General features: G+C 32.2%; 2 protein-coding genes across 3 annotated transcripts; one reads left to right on the forward strand and one right to left on the reverse strand.

The window, feature by feature from the left end:
* The first annotated feature begins 2275 nt into the window (after nt 1-2275).
* On the forward strand, nt 2276-4690 carry LOC142527916 (uncharacterized). 2 transcript variants are annotated; one of them, XM_075632912.1, is made up of 3 exons: nt 2276-3985; nt 4153-4239; nt 4458-4690. In XM_075632912.1, the coding sequence occupies exon 1, from the start codon at nt 2409-2411 to the stop codon at nt 3642-3644; it is 1236 nt and encodes a 411-aa protein (XP_075489027.1). In that variant the 5' UTR covers nt 2276-2408; the 3' UTR covers nt 3645-3985; nt 4153-4239; nt 4458-4690. The 2 variants fall into 2 exon arrangements, with proteins under 2 accessions (XP_075489027.1, XP_075489026.1); XM_075632911.1 differs by having other exon boundaries at nt 2276-4239.
* A 2341-nt stretch (nt 4691-7031) lies between these two features.
* LOC142526402 (GATA transcription factor 26) lies at nt 7032-13644 on the reverse strand. The gene is made up of 8 exons (XM_075630769.1): nt 13108-13644; nt 11211-11588; nt 10331-10751; nt 10049-10121; nt 9520-9623; nt 8856-9042; nt 8644-8764; nt 7032-7603 (listed from the first exon to the last, which is right to left on the reverse strand). The coding sequence occupies exons 1-8, from the start codon at nt 13145-13147 to the stop codon at nt 7296-7298; spliced, it is 1632 nt and encodes a 543-aa protein (XP_075486884.1). The 5' UTR covers nt 13148-13644; the 3' UTR covers nt 7032-7295.
* Between the last annotated feature and the right edge of the window lie 2815 nt (nt 13645-16459).

Genomic DNA, 16459 nt, shown 5'->3' on the forward strand with positions numbered 1-16459 from the left:
ATCGAATTAAATTTATATTCACAATAATATTTAGAATATATCTCTTGTGAAACGGTCTCGTGAATCTTTATCTGTGAGACGAGTCATTCATACCTATATTCACAATAAAAAGTAATATTTTTAGTATAAAAAGTAATACTTTTTCATGGATGATACAAATAAGATATCTGTCTCATAAAATACGAGCCGTAAAATCGTCTCATATAAGTTTTCGTCTAATATTTATTTTATTATATATGTAAATCGCCTGTCATTGCCACTTAATTGACCGGTAAGAATATGTACATGTGGCGATGAATCCACACGACCTTTATCCTTGGCCTTAGGATGTCGCACAATTATGTTTCCACGTGTGATAAAAGGGGTGGTCCTCGTGTGGGACAGTCTCCGTCCGATGAAATGCCCTCTTTTTGAATATTTTTTTTTAATTTTTTTATTATTATTAAAATGAATGGCCAGATTATTCTGGCGGTTATTAAATCCCAAAAATTTAAAAAAATATTAGAACGGATAGGATGATATATCGTCGCACTTTAACGGTCAGATAATTCTCAACTTTTAATTAATAAATAAGAAAAATCTGAAGAAAAGAAATCTAATTTTTTTGTGAAAACTTTTAAAAAATCACCAACGATCATATTCTTGAAATCCAATCATGTTCTTATAAATTAAATTTATTATACCTTAAAAAATCACAATTTCTTCTATTTTCATTCCAAAAATTAAGATGTCTTATTATTTTATTTCGTTTTCAATTCAAATACAAAAATCTTCATCAAACTCTATTTAATTTAGTTCTCAATCCTCTATTTGTTTTTTCAAACCTCAGTTCACTTGCAAATAAATATTGATCTATATGTTCAACCAAACTAAATTCTCTCGTAATTCCACTGAAGTCTCTCCTCTTACTTTCGAAACCACGCCTTTTAGAGCAAGAAAGAAAGGGAAGAACGGCGTTGTTCAAGCCGACGATGGGGTGAAAGAATCACAAAGAAACATTGGACGAAGATATTAGATGAGCATCTCACAAGGCATGATATAACACTTCCACCAATTTCACAGTTGATCGACAATGATAAAAGAAACACTAGTTCATGTGGACTGGTTTGGAATGAATATGATTATGAGTTTCCAAATAGTGTAAAGTATTTACATGTGACAGCATCTACCAACATTTCACGGATGTTCCGAAACGAGTATTTGATTTCCAAAACAAACTAAATGAACTAAAAGCACTAAACTAATATATACTCAATATTTTATTTTAATTGCAATTCAACAACTTCATTATTTGTTTTTTTAGTAGGTCGAAGCTCAAACAAAGAAAGATAATGGAATTGGAGTCCATGGTCCGATGAAAAAAGCTTGGTTAGTCCTGAGCGATCAACCAAAATAGAAGATATCGTCGTTTGAAAAATTCAAAGGATTTCGAATAATGCTTCCAAGAATATGAAGATATTGATGACGAAGCATCTCCAGACTCTCTTATATACCCACGGCCGACAAAAGAGACGACGTGCAGGAACTGAGCAAAACCATTAAACAAATGGGAAGAAAGACCGTAAAAGGAGAATGATCAAAAGATCCAACCGTGTGGAATTTTCTAAAAAATGCAAGAAGCGCAAATGGAAAGATAAGCAAAATAATATGCAATAAAGGATGCTAAGATTGCTCTAATAAAATATCATTATGCAAAAATTGAGCAATATTTGGCAAAGAAGAACGAAAATAAAAGAGAGATGGCAGAAAAGAAGGAGAAAGAAGAAGGAAGATTGGATAATGGAGAAATTATGTTAACTATCCAAGGCTAGGTGACGTGAATGTTTTTTTTTTTTTATTGCAACATACGCAGGGATGGAGGGTCGAACGCGAGGAGGGGAGCCAGCTAATCTGGCGGGTGAGACCACTGGGCTACAAGCATGGTCTCACACGTCAATGTTTTATGATTATACAAAGACAAATTATTCGTAAAAAATATAGTCAGTAATTTTTATATTTCATAGTTAATTAGTTAAGAATTTGTAATTTTATTTTATTTTTTATTTTTTAAAATTACATGTAAGTTTTAAAATTTAAATTACGAGTAGTTTTAATTTTTTTTTATTATGTCAAATTATATTATTATTTTACATATAAATTTATAAAATAAAATAAAAATTCATATTTAACATCTTCCCACCACTACAAAAACATAATATAAAATTACCAACCAACATTAATATGACCAATTTCATCTCACCGTTTAAATATTGAAACGACATGGTGTCGTCACAGAGAGTTGGGGGTAAAAAGGGAAATAGAGAAAGGAAAGGCGGGAGAACATTTGCAGTCCGCAAACCCCCAAAATAGTTCCCATAAACCCTAAATTTGAAATTCGACCTCCCAGTCGGCATAGACGGAGAGCAGGAATGGAGGAAGAGAAAGAAGATCGGTTTGCATCAATAATTAAGTTCTGCAAGCCAACTGTTTCGCAGGAGGCGAAGCTTCGAAACTGCCCCTTGGCTCGAGAATCGGAGAATTTCTTGGACTCAAATCCGGACCCATTAATGTCGTCTCCGGAATCGACGCAACCCGAGCCCATCAGAATTGTACTGGTTTCCCTTCCTGATAGCCGCGACAATTCAGCTGATCGAAATAGCCCGAGAGAAGATGACGCTGTGTTTCACACCCCTCCTGAGGAACAGAACCCGGACGAGTCTTCTTCCGATGGTGCAAGGAGCGTTGATTTGAATGCTAGGTTTGGTAAACAGAAACGAGTTGGGACTTCTGAAGGGGAGATGGATGATGATTTGATTTCCAAGAAAATCAAGGTCTGGGAGGAATTGAATGGTGACACGGTGCCTATCGATGACACGGAGATGATTACGACGGAATTAGATGAAAATCAGGGCGAAAGAACTCTCCCCGAAACTGTTGATGTGTTGATTACAGATTCTGGTGATGATTCACTGGAGAAGATTATAGAGGATGTTTTAAGGGATGCAAAACAAGTAGAACAGAGAAAATTGGAGGAAACCGGGGGGGTTGTTGAAAATTGTGTGCACAAATTTGATGCTAGTAATGAAAGTGGTGAGTTGATGACATGTGAATATGCGGAGAATGTGAAGATGAATAAAGATGAAATGCCTCATAAAAATGGGACTTCTTATGGGACTTTGGGTGGTAGTAAAGCTGTAGGTAATGGATGTGTTGAAAAGAGAGACAATGGAGTGGATGGGGATGAAGAATTTGATAATATTACTAAAGATGAAAATGCAATTAAACAAACGTGTGAGGATGCAGGTTGGAGAATAGCTAGTAAAAATATTGAGGATATTGACAAGTTTAGGTATGTAGGTGATCGTGACAATGGGGGACATATAAATAAAAGGGTTGGTGCCATTGGTGGTGGTGTTGGCAGGAAACGTAAGCTGCCGATATCTATTAAAGGAAAAGAGAAGAATGTGGGAGGCGGAGATGTGACCGCGAACACTGTGGGAACAAAAACTCAATTGTTGAAGGACTTTTTGAATGCATTTAATTTGGTTGTAGGACCTGCGGGCGATGGCTGTGATGATAAAGATTTTTTGGAGATCGCTAAGAGCCGGGGTATGACATTTCCTCGGCCAAGATGGTGGCCTTCTGAGAGTGATGGAGACTTATAATTTGGCCTTAGTGTTAGTTATCTGCATATTTCTGTTGATAAATTTGGCAATATCTTGTGGATTTAGGTGAAAAAATTTATTTTTCTTCATAGAAATGGTCATTTGGAATGCCAAGTTGCAAGATTTTACTGATCCACCTCTTTGAGATTTGAGGATATGACTTAGGAGGCAAGCACCTCTGGTTTTGGATTTATTGCTGTTGCACTAGGAAAGGAAGGAAATCACAGCTAGATGTGATTTAAATCACTTGTATCCCCTGTAATTACTTGGTGGTTTTCGTGATGGTGTAAATGGTGGCGTAGCCTCCACGTTATGTTGAACGCACTGTAAATTTCAGTGTGGTATGTTAAATAGAAGGCAAATCACTTGGTTCTTGTGAAATCTTTACACATAGCTCACATGCATTTGTTTGATTCATCCAGCATTTTTTTTCCAGTTCTTGGTGAATCCTTTGAGTTATTTATTAATCTTCACTCTCTGAGTTCTGAAAACATAAGTTTTCTCGCAGATTTTCCTTGTTTTGTAGGCAGCATACGAAGTTTTCCAATGAGTAGGTGGAAGAGACATTTCATACAATCTCAAGTAGTTTCTCCAGGTATGAGCAAACTTCATCTGCTCTTTTAATGATGTGAAGGGTTTCTCTTTTGCATATTTTTGAAAATCAATACCATGTTTTTATGTCTATGGTCTCCCTCAGATTCACCTCAAATTGACTTCATTTTCATATTTGTATCGCATATTTACGAGTACTCGTGGCATTTTGCACTACATTTCTTTAAAATCGGTGTAATTATTGCTATGCTATACGGCCAGGTGTCTATTCAAAATCCAATCTCATGGGCCCGTACATTCTATGATTCCATGTATCGATCAAGTGCCAATATTTGTCTTTATAATTCACCCGCATGCAGACGCAGTGTGAATCACCTTTGTATATTCACATATATTTTCACATTTTCTTGTATTTCCTTGTGCTATCTTTAATCAGATACACATTATGATTCCTAGCATGTATTTACAATATTAGAGGCATTTACAATATTAGAGAGACGATTTGAGTTTGAAATATCTTGATTTTGTTTAAACAAATGCCTTGAAATTAAAGATAGGATTTGAAATCTATGTATTTGATAATTAGCCAAACAATTTGAGTTGATTTGTATTAAGGATTTGAAATCTAAGCCTATCAAATTCTAGCTTCCATCCAAGTGAATTCTTAGGTATGGTAAAATTTAGTATATAACCTTGACAAAAATTTCAATTTTAAAATATAATCTCCTGCATGTATAAAGATCATGAATAAAAAAAAAAAAAAAAAAGAGAGACCTGAGTCATTTTCTAAATTGTACCGTTAGAGATGCCCATGAAATCAATTGTCAGCACACAAGTCCCCTTGCCATCGCTTAAATCTACATTCCATCAATTGTTTATGTCAAATAATTGATTTCTATGTCCACTTTATCATTTTCTAAACAAAAATTGTTGCCCACTTATGACATTTATGTAATTTTATGTTGATTTTGTATATTTTTTAGCTAAATTTATACAACTTAATCAAATGATAATTAGTCCATGATATTGTTTTATTTCATAGAGCATATATATATAGATTCTTCTATTTTAAAATAATTAAATTCTAGAGTTTAATTCTTTGGATAATTGTATAATTTTTAATTTGTGGTAGAACTTCACATGTTATGTTAAAATAAAATAGTGTGTATTTTGAGGGAATGGGGTGATGACATGTTTTCCTTTTCTAGATACAAGTGAATATTGATATTTCGCACATGTTGGGTGCATATATGTGATATTTTTTTTTCTTATCTTTCTTATATATAAAAAAAATTAATGATAATATCATTTTAAAATGAAAATTTTTGGATAAAGATTGAAGAAAATATTTTAGGGGTTTTAAAAAGAAAAAATGTCAATTTTAGTCATGTTGTATTGATGTATGACATTTTAGTCACGTATCTTTTATTGAATCAATTTTAGCCGTGTAATTATCTTTTATTGATCAATTTTTGTTTTTTTCTTCAATATTATAATTAAATTTCTAATAACATTGTTAATTTTTTTATAATTATATGGTTAAAAAAATTCCTAATGACATTCGTGTATGTATAACAATGTAGGTATAAAAATTTAACAACGATATTAATAATTTAATTATATAATTTTGAGAAAAATGACTAAAACTGATCAATAATACATAGTTATAGAATTATCATTGATTCAAAAAAGATAGAAGATTAAAATGTCACACATCTATACACACACGACTAAAATATTAACATTTTGTCTGCTAATTTTTTTGGAAAATGAATATGATAACAATAAGAGAATATACAAATTCGTTAAAATGGATTTTTATAATAATTTTTATTAAATAAAAATAGAATACTACTTTTATAATTTATAGGGATATTGTTAGTGTTTTACAGAATTCACCAATCACTCTATGTGTTTCAGATTTAATAATATAAAATAATAATAAATAACAATAATCTTTATTATTAATAATGTATGAATCTCATAGAAAAACTATTTTGGTTATTTAATGAGTTAACTAAAATACCCTAAATTCTATTTATAGACAAATCTAGAGAAGGCCATGATATTAACAGTCTATTTTAAATTCAACTTCTAAGCTTTTCCCCAACTATATATATTCTATATAATTTTTCATTTTTTTCTTCATATCATTTTGTTTTCAAATTTTCATGCAAATAAAATTTGAAGATTAATTTTCTCAACATAAATAATTTTTTAGATCTTATCATTATATTACATAATATTTATATATTATATGATATGATGCACACCCTATCGTATGTGCATGTGCATGACGAATATTTTATATACATATATATATATGTATGTATGTGTGTGTATATGTTTTTCAAATAAAAGAAAGTGATTTGTTCTACATTGACTTTTTGCACCCCGCAATTAATAATTCCCCTACCAATTTCTCGGTACTATTTCCATGCTCTACTTGCTATATGAATAAAGCATATGGTCTTGCCTATATTCCAATTGATCACTATCTTGTCTGTGGTGAGCCAGAATTTCTCTGATTATTTTTTATCGTAAATAATTAACGAATTGAAAGAGAGCAAGTGAAATGCACATATCAGTTTTATTCCTCAAAACATTATAATAATATTTTTTGATTATTCCAATCGTTTGGAGTTAAAATTTAATTTTCAATAAAATTTTTGGAAGTCTTGTACAATGATGATGGTTTGTGTTTTGGAAGTCAGATTTTGAAAATATGCAAAATTTTAATTTTAAACTTGTATGAAAAATACATTACAAGATTAAAGAGAGAACCAATTAACCCTCCACTAGATTAATTAATTCAAAAACTCTTATAATATGACATCTACAACATGGATTTTAAGATACAATCCTTTTACACTATACACAAAAATTGAAGTCCAAAAAAAAAAGAGAGAAAGAAAGGCCATTTAAGGCATATCTGTTTCCATCCTACATTTCATGTAGCTCAGAAGGGACATGAAGTGGTAAAGATGTCAATATCAAACCTCATTCTCATATTCCTGTTCATAACAAAAGAAAAAAAGAAACCAAGAAGAATGAAGAAACTAATCACTAGCAATGCAACAAAAGTACGAAGAGAGAACATCAGTGGCGACTCAGATTCGAGAACAGTGAACTACTGCTAGTGCTCGCTTGCGCACCCAAACTAGAGGTTGGGACGAGGAGTTCAGCCTGTGGGAAAGACCCGCTAGATGGGACGTCTAGTAGCAGTTCATGTTCCAAACTTTCATCAGCAAAGCGGGATGAATCCAAAACAAGGGAAGAGTTGTCGATGGGAGAAGAAAAGAGTCGTCTTGGACTGAAGAAAGACCCATCATTGTCTGTTAGTTCCTTCTGGTCGAAGCTCGGCTTAGTTGTAATCCTTCGGGGGCTCTTCATTACAGCATTTGCTCCTGAAACAGAAGGTTTGTTAGAGACCATGATGCCAGTCGGTGAATCTCGCTTGGTTTGAATTTCAAAGAGAATGATGAGAAAAATTCAGGTAACAGGGTTGGATGTTGCAGTTCAAGCAAACTAGTATTAGCCTCCAGCAATGGAGTATTAAGTAATGTTACGTCTCAAGTTTAAAGAATGTAGGACATGAAAGAAATTGTATTAAATGAGAGTGTTATAAAAACTAATTTGGTATGCTAAAAGTATCAGCCAAAAATGATCTTTAATAGAAAATGGTATGGAATGATAAGGGGTCAAAAGGAACCGAAGTGACTCAAAATACTATTTGATTCCTACTTGAAATTATTGAAGCTGAACCAAGCTCAAACATTTTATAATATACTTTCGAGTTAAATTCAAATCCGAATTTTTTGATAACTTGTAATAACAAGTTTTGATATATTTATAATTTAACAAGTTGAGGCCATACGTCGAGTCGAGTCTTTGTTTAATATACCTCGATGATAAAGTTCAAATCAAATGAACTGAACTTATTAAACTTTGATTCAAGTTAACTCAAACCAAAAGCAATTCATTTTCCAAGTTTTGAGTTAGCCAGAAAAAGAAACAAAAATTGAACTCGATGCAGTTCGTTTGCATCTCTAGGGAAAAGGGATATGAAACTATAGCTACCAGAGATTCATTTGCAACCCCAAGAAAAAGGATATGAGACTATAACTCGTACCATCGACACATTTCTGCATGTATCGTGCCGATTATAACAATACTACCACAACATTTCAAGTATGTAAAATGTAATATATATGCATTGGGCGTAGCCAGTTGCTAATTGTAGGAGAGAATGATGGGATTTGTATGAAATTCGGAGGAAATAAAGTAATAGGGTACTCTAACTTTCATACCGCAGCAAAAAGCCACAACCAGAAAAGAGTAAAATTCGTACCATTTTCGACAAGTTCGAGCTCAAATGATTCAATCTTGAGCAGAAGCATCCAAGACATAACAAAAGCATCAAGTTTTTAAATCAGTACCAGAATACCTGATAACTTTTGGTGCTGTCCATCGTGAGTTGGTTTCACGCAGGATAAATAATCAGCTGGAAGGGCAATGGATGCTCCTGCAACTTCTGACCCTTCTACGCAGTTTTTGCCTTTCAAATCCTAGAAGAAAAGGACAAGAATCAATGTATTTTAATCCAAGAGATGAAGGCTTGTTTCAAGTCATTATCAAAGTTCTGCAGCTACAACAAACCTTAAAAATTTGATAATGTTCTACCCACTTCGATTTTGCAGAATTAAATAATATAAGTTTCTTCAAAGTCCTGAAATCTTCAATCTTCAACCCAGATAATGAGTTATCAAAAACTCCTTCTGAAAGAAGTCTTTGGAAGGACAACAAATTCTCCTTGAACTGAGGGCTATCAAACATGCTGTTGAGGCTGGACATAGAAGAATTAAATTGCAATTAAAGATTCCATGAAACCTTTTGAGAGCATCAATATATACTCGATAACAAAATGAAACATATTTCGCATGATTCAATAGTTAACCAAATACTAGCCTTATAAATCAAAGAATATGTTGTGAAATCTTATTGAGATTATTAATACTATAATGTCACTGATATGACCTTATGATTTAGTGATAGGAAAGAATTCTTACCATATTTGCCCTAGTAAAGTTCCACTGAAAGATGATGATTGCAATATAAACAAAGAGATAACATTTTTAGCCCTCAGAGAATTGTGTTGTGATGTAGACCTTTATGCCTTTATGAATAAACCACATATATCCTGTACTGCGTTGCATTCTCTTCTCATTAAACTTCTACTATTTAAAGCTCAACACAATGCATAGTGATCTCCATTTTCTACAATTCTAAGTTGCAAAACAAGAATTGCAACAAAAATGCACACCTATCCTGAGATTGCAAAGTATCCACCGGAGATAAAAAATTTAGCAACTGTTTTTGCTCTTCAGTCGTCAAATGGCTTAAAAATTTGTCCATATTGAGAACATCCTGCATCAATACAAACATCGATCATGAAAAGTATCACGCTAACATTTATAACATCAAACTTGACACACGATATCAGTGGACCTCAAGAATTTTGGGAAACAAATGCATTCAAAATTAGATGATTTAAGGTAGCTAATATAAGAACTAATAAGCCTCCACATAGCTAAGAATGGAGATTAATAAGAATTAGAACGAGAGTTATAGCTGAAAAGCAGTTCATATCCAATCCACAAATTACATGATACATAAAAACTCAGGATGAACAACAGGAAGACCACCACTTATTTAGATATTTCAGATTCTATGGTTACAAATGTAGAACAAAAAAAAACTCGAGCATAAAATGATGACAGAAGACTTGTCCATATAACATAGCATCTGGGACAGAATCAAAAGAAGGTTTGTGTAGTTGTATTTCAACTTACTTGGAGGTCTATGTAACACAGTGGAGAATTATGGTGTGCAAGAATCTGGATTGTTTCAAGTTGATCTTTGCCTCTGAATTTGAAGAAAATAAAAATAAGTTCGTGATACACAAACAATGGAAAAATATCAATAATTTTCCGCGTGTAGAATGTGAGTGTCTCTTAGAATACTTGAATATGGGAATAATATAATCATATATTTGCATATCAATTTCCATAGTTTGAGATCATCAAATTAAAAACTATGGTTAGCTCTTCTCAGTCCTCGAGATTGCGAAGTACCTTTTAATTCGTTCTTGTTCTGTTCCTGGATTAGCGGGCTTCTTGATTTTCTCAATTCCTCGACATGATGAATTGACACCTGTGTCCTCCATAAGACCAGGAAAAGTTGTCTGTCGTGAATTTACAGTATGTTTCTTGTTATCAATTGAAAGGGAGCTAGCTTCTGATTCTTCCTCTCTAGCTATAGAATTTGGATGTCGAATAAGTACACTTCCATGTCCAATTTCAACAGACACCATAGGTTTACCACTTTCAAGAAGCAACTCTTCTTCTGAAGATCCAGACAAACTCGACCACTGTTCATGCCATATGGCATATAGATCTTTGGTAAGCTTCTCAACTGGAGATGGTTTTGAACGAGTGACACAGGTTCTCTTTTTGGAAGGCACCATTGTGTCCCATACAGCAGGTTGTGATGGACCTGCAAAGGCGAGGAGTGAATGGATAAAAAGATAAAAATATTGAAAAATGTTAATGGTCGCCTCAGGGCCTAACTCGAAAAGTAGTTTACAAGACAATGAGGGGGAGAAAAGGTAATCGAAATAAGTTGGTTCCTGTTTGCCAGGTTAGTAGTTATCATTTTTCTGGCGCGGTTGGTAGTGGAAAAGTATATCTTATTGCTTTAGCTACCACGTACGATCTCGAACTTTTCAGAAAATAGCTCTAACATAGCCGGATGTCATAAGTTCGTTATAAATTTTGACCATATATTTCCTGATCCCTGGATTACATTTGAGGGGGCAATGATAAAGTATAAAACCAATGATTGTTACCTCCAACGACCTCGAAGTCTTCTGAAAATGGTTTCTAATAAATAGAGATGTAATTATTTTTGTCATAATCAATCTACTCAGAATAGCAATGTATAGAGCTTAGAAACCTGTCAAATCACTTGCATCGGCACTGCCATATTGCGCACAACTCTCTAAGTTAGATATGGCCGAGCCAGAACTTGATCCGTTGCTTGTATCCTTATCAAAACCTTTATGAAACCCCTGACTATAGTCTAGTGGTACTCCTCGAAATTCAGCAATATCATTATTATTAAGATCAAACTTCCTCTTGATTACTTTCGGCTCTTTGTTCTTGATAGAAACTGTCTTTACTTTTGAAATCCGATAATCCTCAAACTCTTCATGTTCAGCTCTAGCATGGAGAGGTGTGTAGTTTGCCAATGTTCCCTTTGTTCTCCACCGAGAACCACATGCATTACAGAGTATGGGCTTCTCAGGAGGACCGTTACGCCAAAGAGGGGTACCTATTGCATAAATATTTGAAGTCGATTAAGTAAGCATAGTCGAAGGAAACAAAGATCATCATTAAAGAAGTTTTTAACTACCAGCACGGCAAGCATTATCACTAATCAAAAGTAAGATCTCAACAAGGCCATGCTTGCACGAGATTCAGAAAAATAAGAGTAGAGAAGCAAGCAACACAAACTCAAGAAGAGAACACAAATATTTATACGGGTGCACCCTTAGAATGACATTAATCAGTGGAAGAATTGCAGGAAATAAAATCACGAGGGTAGTCACAAGAGATCAAGCCTTCATCAGTAGGAAAATTAAGTCAACGAAAAGCTAAACATCTCTTCTCAACCTGAATGGATGAAGAATGATTCAACAGGAGCATAATGGGAACGGTCATATGAGAAACACAAAATCCTTGAATAGAAATTATATATAACTTACAACCTAAGTCATTGGGCTAAGAGATGAAGGCAATATTTGAAAAGGTATCAACTATTGTCTTCAAAGTATCATCAATGAGATCTCATCATTCAAAAATCATTTTCAAATCAGTGTGGACAGAAAGACACTAAAACTAAACTGTCATAGATCTACATGACTTCGAATATTTCCTGGGACAGCATAGATTATGGAAACCACATCACAGTTAGATAATTATCTTGAAACTGAATTCCTAGACAAAACATTCTAATAACACCTGGACAGCCAACTTGAATATATTTTCAAAATGGTCCAGACATTGGTTTACAAAATGCTGATGGAAAACAACTTAATTCTTCAAGCAGCAGCATAAAGATTTATCCGCACAAAGTTACTTATAATTTGAAATGAGCTGAGGGATCCTAGCAGAATGTAGAGAAACTCCTGTTTAGAAAAAAATGAGAATATTCATTAATGATCAGGTGCTATCCAAGTTGGTGGAAATATGACATACTAAAACGATTGGTGATATATCATTTCAAGTTTGGGATCATTGTAATGTCATATTGAGAACACGTAGGAAGTTTATACAAGGTTGCAAGAGTTGAAAAAACAATAGCAAAGAAACTTTCATCTTTCTTTGCAAAAAGCTAGGCTAGAGTCGTCGGGTCAATAGCAAACAGATGCCTCTTGAATGTTTATATGAGAAGACATTGATTTCATTTGGCATATAAACACTCAACTGCATTAGAGAACAATGAAAAACAGCTCAATTCCTTTTTTTTCTCAAAAGGGTTCAATAGAGTCAAAGCCAGTGGGCATACACAAAAGAGAGAAAGCAAAGGTTAAGTGCCCAAATAGAATTCCAACGCTATTATCAAACTGCAAATCAAAGACTCGAGGGCTGTGGCAGAAATGGAAGTTAAAAGGCAAGAACCATTTAAACACTAGAACATAACACATAACATAAAAAATGACCAAGTATTTTCCATTCCCACAAATCGTTCTGTATTCAGAAACTGAATAATCGTTTCACGAGTGAATAACTAATCAATCAATTTGAAACCAATTGAAAATGGTGACAAACACAGACAAAAAAAAGCTCACTTGTAACACCACAGTGATAGCAAGGTCCATGCTTTCCCATGTCTCAATTTTTTTTCCCTTGCTCAACACCAAATCACAAAATTCAAATGAAATTCACCACGGAAAATCCCAAGACACCAGTTTTCTTTTTAAAAGTCTTCACAGAAAATAATTTATTAAAAATTTAAAGCTTTGAATTTTCTTTTAGCCTCTTAAACACATATACCCTTCTGGGTACAAACCCTTTTCTTCAACACACCAAATAAGAATCTGCACATAAATTAGTAACTAAATAATAAAAACCCAATATTTTTTTAATGTTTTTTGTTCAAGAAAAAACAGTGAAACAGCAAAACTGAGCACAAACTGTGTACGAAAATAACATAAGAAGATGGGCTTTTAAGCCGAGAATCTGTAAATTACAATCCAATGAAGAAGAAGAATAGAGGATTAAAGGAATCTCAATTAAAGTTTTGGGAAAAGGGAAGGTGAAAATGGGGGGTTGTTTCTCTGTATGACTTCTTCTTCTTGTATTGGTATTTTGTATGTGAAGTAAATGTTTCAGCTTTGCTTTACTATATTATTATTATAATAACCATAACAATAATAACTTTTTTTAATATATAATATATTTTTTAAGACCATTATCAATACCGTTTTCACAATATATATATATATATATATATATATATATATATATAATAATATTTCTTTTTTTTCAGTTTGTTTTCCAACAAAAACTACTTTTTATAGCTTTATCATGTTATCGAAGAATAATTTCGAGTAACATAAATAAATAATATTCATTTTATTTATGTATTACTGATTATTCTATTTATTTTTTTTAGTCGATCCGACTTAAATAAATTAATTATATTATACTAGATATAAATATAAATATACAAAAAAATTCATGCCACCTTGTATGTTTTAATGTCTATTAAATAATTTATCCTTATTTTAAAGAGAATCTAACAATAATATTCAAACGTATAATTTCACTCAACCTTATAAATAAAAAGATTGTTAGAAAATATGGCTGATAAATAAAATAAAGAGTTGGTCTCCTGTGAGACAATCCCAAGAGAAAAAAAGTAGGGTATCTTGTGAGACGGTCTCACGAATATTTATCTGTGAGACGGGTCAACCCTACCAATATTCACAATAAAAAATAATACTCTTAGAATAAAAAGTAATACTTTTTCATGGATGACCCAAATAAGATATCTGTCTCACAAAATACGACCCGTGAGATCATCTCACACAAGTTTTTGCCAGAAAAAATATTTGTGAGACGAGTCTACTCGATCTATATTTAGAATGAAAACTAATCTTTTTGAATATTTTTTTATGGGTGATATTGAGTAGGAGATTTGTATCACAAAATTAATCCGTGATGAGATATAGAGTTAGTGTTTGAAATAAAAAAAAAATAAGAAAAGATATGGACTCATAAAGATTAAAAAAAAAACAAGAGAGAGGAGAAAGGCACAATGAGAGTTGTTTGGAGTTTTGTTATTCTTTACTTATTTTCTTTTGAGCTAAGTTGTCTCTTGTTTTTAATGACCTGATGTTGATTAATACTCTATTTATTACTTATGGTCAATACGCGCTCCCTTTAGGAAAATGTTATATGTGCAACGAGAGTTATATATCAGGTCACAAAATGCATTTGAAAATTATCTTTGCATTTTTTTTAAAAATTTCTTTCAAACATATATTTGAGATAATTTTGTCATTTCAAATACACTTTGTAACACAACGTGTAATCCGACCCTTCATTACATATCTTAATGTTCCTGAAAAGATGTGTTTCAATTAATTTAATCAAGAATTTTTTTTTTAAAAAAAAAATAAGAATTATATCGATATGGTTGAATGTATAAAGTGGGATTTTTTTTTCTTGTTAATAAAATCCAAAATGGTGTGTAAAAAATGAATTTAAACAATTTTCTAGATACATATTTTAATAACTTTATGTTTGATCCAACATTTTAAATTAAATTAAAAAATTCTAATGTCGGACATAATTCTAGAAAATATGTTATTGAATATTTTAAATCCACAATATGATTATGGGTATTTTTATGCTTTTAGTTGGGTTTTATCTGAATATTTAATATATCAATAATGATAACGATAAAAACTTGTGTGAGACGGTCTTACGAGTCGTATTTTGTGAGACATATATCTTATTTGGATCATCCATGAAAAAATATTACTTTTTATGCTAAGAATATTATTTTTTTATTGTGAATATCGGTAGGATTGACCCGTCTCATAAATAAATATTCGTAAGACCGTCTCACAAGATACCTACACATTGATAACAACGTGCAAATATGCAAAAAATTAAAATTTAATAATAAAATAAAATATTCTGTTTTTTAACATTTTGTGCGAATTGTAAAGAAGTTAGTATAATTTTTTTATATTCAAAGTTACTATTAAGGCTTTTATTTTATTATATTCTGTTTAAAAATAATAATGGAGAAGAGATATTTTGAGGAAAAAACTTATTATATCTTTGAAAACCAAATAATAATAATAATAGTGGTAATAATAAATTCCTGAAATTAATAATAATGGTATTTTTCGTTTAAATTAAACCTATGGGTGATGATGACGTGTAATGTTGTGATTGGATAATCCCGTCACATTTCAGACCCATTGATCACATTTGTGGGTCCAACGTCGGACGTGTTATGCACTGATATAATTTTTTTTTATGGTTTGATTTTTTAATGGCGTGATGTATACTTTGTTTGGTTTGGGCTCTAAATCAATAAAGGAAAATTTCAAATACTTGGCAAAAATTGAGTGGTCCAAGCATCTAGACCTGGCCCGGCCCGGCCCGTGGTCAGTTAATCGGGCGAAGGTTTGACCTGGAACCGTGACTGGTCCATATGCGGGGGCCGCTATGGTTTTTGGATCTTAAATCCTTCGACCTCTCAGGGTTGGTATTTTTTTTAACTTTTTTTTTTTTTAAAGAATCGATAACTGAGATTTATGAATTTAAATTGAAGAAAATTGTGCAAAAAATTTAAAAAATACACGCTTTAATAGTATTATTTTGAGATAATTAAGGAAGATCGAGAAAAAAAACCCGGGACATCAAATTTTTATATTGAACTTTTTTTATAAGTTTTGTTTAATAAATATAAGTTTTATTAAGTGTGAGACTCTTAGAGTAACTATTTTAGAGGACATCAACAATATTTAATTTTATAATTAACCTTCTTACCCTACTAAAAACCTCCTCAAGTCACTTCGTATTTTACATAGAAAAAAATCTAAATAAAACTTTCTTTTTAAATGGAACAATTTTTCTAAATTAAAAATAATTTCGTATTATTTGATCAAATTAAAAAAA

Source organism: Primulina tabacum, chromosome 15, assembly GCF_025594145.1.
Source record: "Primulina tabacum isolate GXHZ01 chromosome 15, ASM2559414v2, whole genome shotgun sequence".
NCBI classification, from domain to species: Eukaryota; Viridiplantae; Streptophyta; class Magnoliopsida; order Lamiales; family Gesneriaceae; genus Primulina; species Primulina tabacum.